The sequence below is a fragment of the Chinchilla lanigera genome, unplaced genomic scaffold, assembly GCF_000276665.1.
Source record: "Chinchilla lanigera isolate Chin_1 unplaced genomic scaffold, ChiLan1.0 scaffold00096, whole genome shotgun sequence".
NCBI lineage: Eukaryota > Metazoa > Chordata > Mammalia > Rodentia > Chinchillidae > Chinchilla > Chinchilla lanigera.
In genome coordinates this window covers 1,017,729-1,026,291 of record NW_004955497.1, presented here as the reverse complement: position 1 = coordinate 1,026,291, position 8,563 = coordinate 1,017,729, and the positions used below count along the sequence as shown (strand labels likewise).

The 8,563-nt window shown below is 45.7% G+C and overlaps 1 protein-coding gene across 4 annotated transcripts in view; it reads left to right on the top strand.

Annotated features, from left to right (window-relative positions):
* Positions 1-7,682, top strand: part of Gjb6 (gap junction protein, beta 6, 30kDa) — an 8,984-nt gene extending 1,302 nt beyond the window's left edge. For 2 of the 4 annotated variants that reach the window (XM_005406306.2, XM_005406305.2), the window contains exon 2: positions 6,135-7,682. In XM_005406306.2, the coding sequence (XP_005406363.1) occupies positions 6,150-6,935 (786 nt within the window). In that variant the 5' untranslated portion in view covers positions 6,135-6,149 and the 3' untranslated portion in view covers positions 6,936-7,682. Of the gene's footprint in view, positions 1-11; positions 276-324; positions 471-6,134 lie in introns of those variants that run through there. The other 2 variants (XM_005406302.2, XM_005406304.2) reach the window with 2 other exon arrangements.
* The last annotated feature ends 881 nt before the right edge of the window (positions 7,683-8,563 follow it).

Below are 8,563 nucleotides of genomic sequence, written 5' to 3'. Positions count from 1 at the left end.
CGCAGTTTGGGCAGCCTCCGAGCCGTGTTCTGGCAGGAGCTGGCCCGCCCCTGCGGAGAGCTTTGTGGCTTGCTGGGCCGGGCAGAGCCTTTGGGGGTGTCGTCTGGACCCTGCCGAGGGCGACCGGCGCGCGGAGAACAGGCGGCCCCCACGCGCGTGGGCTGCGGAGCCCCTCTGCTGCCCTGCAGGCGCTGAAAGCCAGAAGGCACTGTCGGTGCCCTTGTTCTGCTGGTGGGGTTTTCTTGTCTTAAGACAACAAAAAAAATCTGCCACAGGTAATGGTGCCTTTGTTCTCTTTTTCCTGCCCTTTTTCTTCTGTGTTAGGAGAGGTAAGACGGGAAGGGACCCCATACGGTCAGGCTAAACAAGCTCGGTAGACTGAACAGAAAGTTCTAGCCGGCGTATCCTCACCGTGCGTCTTGAAATCCAGCAGCGTGTTCCGGGAGCTGCGGGAAGTCTGTGTGCGGCGGGTGAGATGTTGAATGAAATTGTGGGAGAAAATTTTGACTCAATTTTTTGGTCGGTGAAGCCTGATCCTCCCACGGGCCTCACTGTCATAGCTTAGGGCTTTAGTGTGGCCGGCCTCGTCTGTGAGAGGGGGACTGGCAAGACTGCAGTTTTAATTTGGTGCCTGAAGGTAGAACTGGGTCTCAGGAGCAGTTCTTCTCTTTCTTCCCAGGGCTGTTGAAGTGTGGTTGAATTTAAATGTTTGGAAAGGACAGAAGGTTGCCTGAATGAACAGACAGGGCTAACAGATTATCCAGGTGCAAGACGTTGAACTTAATGGGAATTATTGTTGTAACTCTTTGAATTCTAAAATGGAATAAGAAGCATGTAAGTCTGTGTATTGTCTGCTTTTATATTTAAACTCGTATGCAGAAAAACCAGCCTCGTTTTTATTGAGTTCATTTTGAAGACAGAGGAGTCCCAGATCCCTTGGTATCCTTAGTCATTGCCTTGGAAGCATTGTGGCTGAAGTTTTGCGCTATTGCATTTGAAAACCAACTGCCAGGTCGTTTGTCGGATGACCTCGGATTTCTGGAGACAAAAAGATACTGGTTCTCTTGATTCAAGGGTTTGAGAGGGGTTTTTTTGATAGCTGAGTTGGTAGGAAGGGTAGATCCATTTTCTCAAACTTTGCTGTGTCTCTTGCAATGCTGGAGTAAGCCTGAGGTTTAGGAAGGGTATTACGACGAGGAGGAGGAGGAAGATGGGGAAAAAATCTAAAGAAACCTTTGATTTTTTGCATGTGTTTGAAGTATGAAGCATTAAGAAACAACAGTACCTAAACTTACCCTGTAACAGTACTGGGATGGTGAGCATGTGTGGGAGAAGTTACAAGAAGGTAACTGTATTTTTGCTCCACAAGTGACATCCCTCTGGCTTGCAGAGGTAGAGCTCAGGTTTACAGCTGACCTCCCCGGAGTGGAGAGGAGAAGGTCCAGAGCCCCGGGGGGTGGGGGAGACCTGCCTTCCCCCTCCAGGCCTGCCGCACTGGGCGTCCTGTCCTGGACACAGGCTCGGGTGGCAGTGGGGGCTTGTGCTATGCTTCCTGCCGTCTGCACAGTTCTCAAGGGCACACTGTGGGGAGTGAGCTCTCTTCCTGCTGAATGCCTCTGAAAGGGTCATTCAAAGGGAGCACAACTCCCTAGAGAAAGAAAGATCCTTTCTACTCCTTAGTATATGCTATAATTTCTAGGCCTTTTAGTTTGGTTCCGCCTTCAGTACAGTTAAAATGGCATTGTTAAACCAGTTGTGATTAAATTCTTAAATAAAAAGTTTTTAGACAATCAAGAAATTAGATTATTGTTAGAATGCCCATGGACTTAAGTGATCTGAATTATGAAAGGGAAGAACAATCAATCTTCATAATGCTGTAAGAAGTAAGTTACTGATCCAGATGTGGTCCATGCCTCTAATACCAGTAATCTTGGAGGCTGAGGCAGGAGGATCCAAAGTTTGAGCCCAACCTGGCCAAGACTCTGTTTCAAAATAAATAAAATAAAGGAATGTAGGTCAGCCCAAGGGGCCTGGGTTCAATTCCCACTACCACAGGGGGAAAAAAAAAAAAGATACTCCAAAGTAGTAAGATCACTGTCACTTATTTTTAGAGTTAAATATTTAGGACTGGTATTAAATAGTACTCTGATTTAATACAAGATTAAGAATCTGGCATGGAGTTACTGTAATTAGATGTGCCCTAAAACTAGATACAATTTACTTTCTTAAGCTTAAATGTAAACACTTTCTTATAAGGTGACTACTACAAGAGCTATTTGCTCCTAACAAGGGGGCCAGGAAGGTACCAGTGAAAACCTTTCTGGCTTACCAAGAAGGAGTTGTTTCCCTTTTATTTTAAAAAAAAAAAAAAAATCCTTTAATTGGCCCCAGCCCTGTTCAAGCCTGAAAGCGAGGAGAGATTTTGTTTTCTGCAGTTCAAAGGGTGCAAATAGGTGCAGTGGTTTTGGAAATTTGAAACAAATGACAGTTTCACTATGAGTATTGGATCTTCCAGTCTTCTTTAAGCAAAGTACTGATGAAAGATTACCTGCACACGCACACCCCCATTATGTGTTTTTATAAAGAAAATCTGAAGCCCAGCACATCAGAGGCCCACTGTGGTCGATCCCGCCTGGCCAGGTGCTCCTGCCCATGACACTGCGGCTAGCAGGGCAAAGGGAAAGCCAGTGTCCTTCTGAAACTGGCAGAAAGTCCAGCCCACTGTCACCTCCATCCTTCTGCAGCTCCTCTGGTGGGGGTCAGCCAGGCCTTCCCAGTGACTGCAGCCTTGTGTCAGGAAGTTTGCACCTGACATATCTCCAGTGGTTGTAAAGTGAGCTGTCCTTTCAGAGAGTGACATGTGCAGGAAAGACACCCAGGGCTTCACTGGTGACCTCAGGAATGATGTCCCCTAGACATCAGAAAGATGCTCTGTCTGATGACAGAAACAGAAAGATGTTTCTCTGTCAGGAAACATGGATTAGGGTCGCTGACACCCTTCGAGCAGCCCCCTGAGGACCCAGGTCAGTGATAGGGACAGTAGGAACAGCCTGTCGTCCTGGATCGTTTCTGCTGTTATAAGTAGCAAGGCCTTTGTCGCTCTTGCAGGAAGATTCTTTGGATCCAGATGGTTTGGTTTTTTGCCTGATTAATGCCTTGAGAGACACTAGGCTACATACTTGTACCAGGGTCTGATCTCATTTTCCATCTTATTTTTCTGGGCATTTTACTTTTTTCCCTTTAAAGATATAAGTAAAATTACTGATTTTTAGAATCAAAGTCAGTGAGCATGGTGAAATAGATTATTTTCTGGTCAGCTTAGGAAGCTGCGACCAATATTCTTATGAGGAAATTTTGAGCCCTTGACTTCTGTGACTTCAGAATTCTTTCAGGTCCTGTTGTCTTTGACATCGTGATCCATTTGCCTACTTCCTGGAAGGGCAGGTGACAGGTGATGGCAGATGTGCCCTGTTCAAGCAGGGAACATGATAGAAAACACAGGGAATAGCTTTTTTACCTGCCTGGGAGTTTAAATGCTATAGACTTTGGAACATTTGGGAGAATGCACAGTTTTTATTTGATAAATCAAAACCTTGCAGATTAAGCGTGTTTTGGGGCAGACTGGGAGATGTTTATGTTAAATGAGAGAATACCTTCCTTTCTTAAACAGGACTGGCCCCCATAAAGAACCACTGAGGTTAAATATTTTTAATCATCAAGACGCAAAGTTTTGCATCCCTGCTGGCCGCACCTTAAAATGCCTCCAGGATAGAATAGCAACAATTAGGGCAATATATTGTAATGCCTTTCATCAGGCACTCAGAATTAATTTTTAATTATTAAATAAATAAACGAGTTTTTAAAGTCAACAGTGCATTTGCTGTGGACATTGAAAGTCTCTTTGGGTCATGAAATAAGTAAAATATGAAAGGAAGGGCTTAATAAATAGATCTGAATTCCAGAGCCCCAAGATGACTACTCCCCAGCGAGTTCCCTCTGCCCAGCCCAGCAGACCTCAGCGACCTCTGATTAGATGTTTGGAGGGCTAAGAGGCCACAGCTTTAGAAAGCCTGGGTCATTTTTCTCAGCTTAAAAAAAAAGCAGATCCCATAGCACGCAGTCTTCCTCGAGCTAGAGTGTTCCTCTTAGCTCCACTGCTCCTCTAGTGAAATAAGAGGCTCTTAATCCAAACCCCATCACCTGTTCATACCCTACAAATCCCCCAGGGGATCGCCAGTGCCAGCATCATGGTTACTGCTACCGAACTCTTACCGAGAAGTGTAATGATGCTGTTTTAGAACTTTGCTAGGGATTAAACAGAAAGTTCCCGGGCTCACACATGTAGGCTTGGTCCTCTTTTGGAGATCAGGGTATTTGTCTTTCTCTAGGCATTGAGGCACTTGGATTCTGAATAATAGTACTCCGATTGCCTATAGACATATTAAAGATAGAATTCTCATAGGAATCAGAAATCCCATTTCTGGATATATACCCCAAGAGAAATGAAAGTGAGATTTCAAACAGATACCTGTAAACTCTGTTCATAACAGCATTGTTCACAATCACCAAAAGGTAGAAGTAATCCAAGAAGGGTCCACTGACAGGTTGAATGGATAAGCAAAATGCAGTAAATCCACTTGGTAGAATACTACATATCCTTAAAAAGGAAGGAAATTCTGAACATGAATGAACCTTGAGGACATTATGATGAGTGACAAAACCTAATCACAAAAAGATGACACATGATTTTTTTTGGTTTGTCTTTTTCGAGACATGGTCTTGCTGTGCAGTTCAGGCTGGCCTTGAGCTCACTTTGTAGCCCAGGCTGGCCTCAAACCCACAACAGTCCTCCTCCCGGATATATGATTCTTATATATGTCATACCTAGAGTGGTCAAAGTCACCGGCACAGAAAGGAGACAGATGGATGCTAAGGGTTGGGGAACAGAATGGAGAATTATTATTTAATGGGTACAGAATTTTCATTTGGGAAGACAAAAGGGTTCTGGAGATCTGTTTCACAGCAAGATGAATGTACTTAACACCACTAACTGGACATTTAAACTAGTTAAGATGGTAAATTTTTTATGTCTATTTTACCCATAATTAAACTTTAAAAAAAAACTTTAGTAACAAAAGAAAGTCAGTGAAGCTTCTAGAGTAGGGGAGGGTATGCTGATCCCATCCACAAACTTTTCTATGCTCTAAAATTTAGTTCTTTGGGGAATGAAGACTGGAGTTCCTCTCATAACATAGGCTCTAGCTCATCACCTCTATTGTATTTGGAGAAACAGATTTTCTAGAAAAGTTTATTTTGATTAATATAGGGGCTGGGGTATAGCTTAGTGGTAGAGCCTTGCCTAGCATGTATGAGCCCCCACACCCCAAAAAGAATTTCTGTATTTTATTGGTTCTCAGTTACAATTATACCATTTGACTCAAGAATGAAAACCACTGCTTTTTCACACTTTGGTCTCAGTTATGTTACTTTTAATATCCTTATTTTTATGTGTGTGTAGGTTTTTTGGGTTTGTTTTTTGTAAATTTCAGCTCACATGGTACTTCCACTTCTGGAAATTGTTGTTACAGGTTTGGGCCACTCCACTCAGGGTAGAAAGCCTGGTCCTTTGTCTTCCAGCCCTCTAATGGTTTTTAAATCTTTTTAGTGTGCTAGGGAAACCAGATTGTGTCATTCTAATAAATGATTTCATTGGCCTAATAAACTACTTAATGAATAAAACCTACTGAGGAAGTTCTGTGAGCCCTTAGGAAGAGCCAGACTGATATATGTATAATATATTCACAGAGTGATTAAAAAACAGCTTAAACACAACTTACCTGTGGTCCTCAGTTAGTGGAATACAGCAACCTAACCTGTAATCTGAATTCAGTTGAATCAAGATGATCTTACACCTTTCTCCCCAAACAGCTATTTCTGGTCAAAAACGACAGAATGTTTGGAATGAGCCTTCCTTATTAGACAACCTCTTACTAGCACACTAGGAGGTTAACATTATAAAATATCACAGCCTAACTTAAAACAAATGTGCTTGCATCTACAGGGTCCCTACGATACTATTTTGTCAATCAAAGGCACTTTCCACAGCCTAACCTTATTCCTTTCTGTCTGCTTAGAAATAAACTGGCACCATGGATTGGGGAACCCTGCACACTGTCATCGGGGGTGTGAACAAACACTCCACCAGCATTGGGAAGGTGTGGATCACGGTCATCTTTATCTTCCGGGTCATGATCCTCGTGGTGGCCGCCCAGGAAGTGTGGGGTGATGAGCAAGAGGACTTTGTGTGCAACACTCTGCAACCTGGCTGCAAGAACGTGTGCTATGACCACTTTTTCCCAGTGTCCCACATTCGGCTGTGGGCCCTGCAGCTCATCTTCGTGTCTACCCCAGCGCTACTGGTGGCCATGCATGTAGCCTACTACAGACATGAAACCACCCGCAAGTTCAGGCGTGGAGAGAAGAAGAATGAATTCAAAGATGTGGAGGACATTAAAAGGCAGAAGGTGCACATTGAGGGGTCACTGTGGTGGACATACACCAGCAGCATCTTCTTCCGAATCATCTTTGAAGCCGCCTTCATGTATGTGTTTTACTTCCTCTACAATGGGTACCACCTGCCCTGGGTGCTGAAATGTGGGATTGATCCATGCCCCAATCTTGTTGACTGTTTTATTTCCAGGCCGACTGAGAAAACTGTGTTTACCATTTTTATGATTTCTGCATCTGTGATTTGCATGCTGCTCAATGTGGCTGAGTTGTGTTACCTGCTGCTGAAAGTATGTTTCAGGAGATCCAAAAGAGCCCAGACTCAAAGAAATCACCCCAACCATGCCCTAAAAGAGAGTAAACAAAATGAAATGAATGAATTGATTTCAGATAGTGGTCAAAATGCAATCACAGGTTTTCCAAGTTAGGCATTTCAAGGTGAAAAGTGGCTGAATCCTGAGAAAACATTTGTCTTCCCTGGGAGGCAATGCCAACCTGAAAATTCCTTTTATAGGCTGAATAGTTTGTCTTTATAAGTGACTTTCATAATAAGTAGATAGTTGAGTTCACTCTGTAGAATACACGCGCCATTCACGTGCAACATAGTCAAATGCATGGTCTGTCTCTGAAACAAAGCATTGTTGATGCCTAAGCCTTGAAGTCACTTGACAAGTCCATTCTCCGTGGGCTGTCTGCCCTAGTGGGTATTTCCTGAAATTTTGCATAACCTGTTGTTGATAAAAAGCACTTATCTAAAAATTGATACTTTTATTAGTAAAAGATATTTTTATAGGATTGAATGTTTTAGTTCTCACTTTGAATTTATGTAAAGTATTTTTATAATGACCAGCCTTCCTTACTTGGAAAAATATATGATGTTAGTTTTAGAAGTATACCACACGCGTCTAAGTTTTGAACTTTCAAAGGGTCTGTCTTGTAAATATTGTTTTGCATTTCTCTGGACAAAGTGACAAATGGTCACGATACTGTTGTGGTGGAAAGTGTTCATTGTACAGCATGTTCTTTCTGTCTTCTGAATGTAGATCGTCTTGTGTGGCTGGAGGGGGGGGTGCGGGGACAGGATGACACGTTTATGAACAAACCGCTTCGCCGGTCACTGTGAACACCAGAGAATGAATGTGGTCTCCTCAATAAAGCTGGGCCCTATGCTTCAACCTTCCTGTGCGCTGTGGGTTTCTGTTCCTTCCAGGCTGGGCCACTGCGGGCGGCGCTGGACCTCGGCGGGGGTCTCACATCCTCAGTCAGAGAAGGGGCTGAGGTTGCAGCTGGCCAGGCTCTGAGCGTGGAGAAGGGCTGGAGTCAGTCCGGCTTTGGAGAGGAGGAAGTGAGGGAGCCTTCACCCGCTCTCGCGGTGCACTCTGTGTTGCCGTAATGAACCACCGGAGGCTGAGCGGCACAGACGTGCGTTTGCGTCCTGGCTCTGAGGCTGCGCAGCGGCTCTGGCACCGCCCGCCGGCTCTAGCGAGCGCCGTGATGGCGGCCGGAAGCGGACGTGAGCGGGCAGGAAGTGGGCCAGTGACGGCCACGCCGGGCCGCCGCACCGCCGCTCTTCCGGAAGGAGCAGCGGGAGCCCCTGTCTAGGGCGATGCAGCCCGACCTGAGCACCCCCTCTAGGCTGCACCTCTCGAAGAACCCAGCACCTCGGCCTCCGGCCCGCCCAGGAGCCTCAGGGAACACGCGTCACCGTGTCCTGACGGGGCAGCAGCGCCGCAGAGCTGGGCGCGAAGGCCTCGGGGCCCCGCTGACTGAGAGCAACAGCCACAGCACCGCCCTGAGGTGGGAACCTTCCCCCGGGGACTTCCGAGCGGAACAGGCCCCTCTGCGTGGGTGTAGCTGGGTCAGTGTGGCCGACACGCGGGAGTGATGGGAGTGCCGCGCGAGCACAGCCCTGCGCACGGCGCGCGCGAGGGCCACCGATGGGGAAGCGTCCACACAGGAGGCTCGGTGCAGAGCGCTGACTTCCAAGGGACGTGTTTCAGAATTTCTCCCCAGAGAAAAGTGTCATTTTCTTCACACTTTAAAGCAAACCCAGACT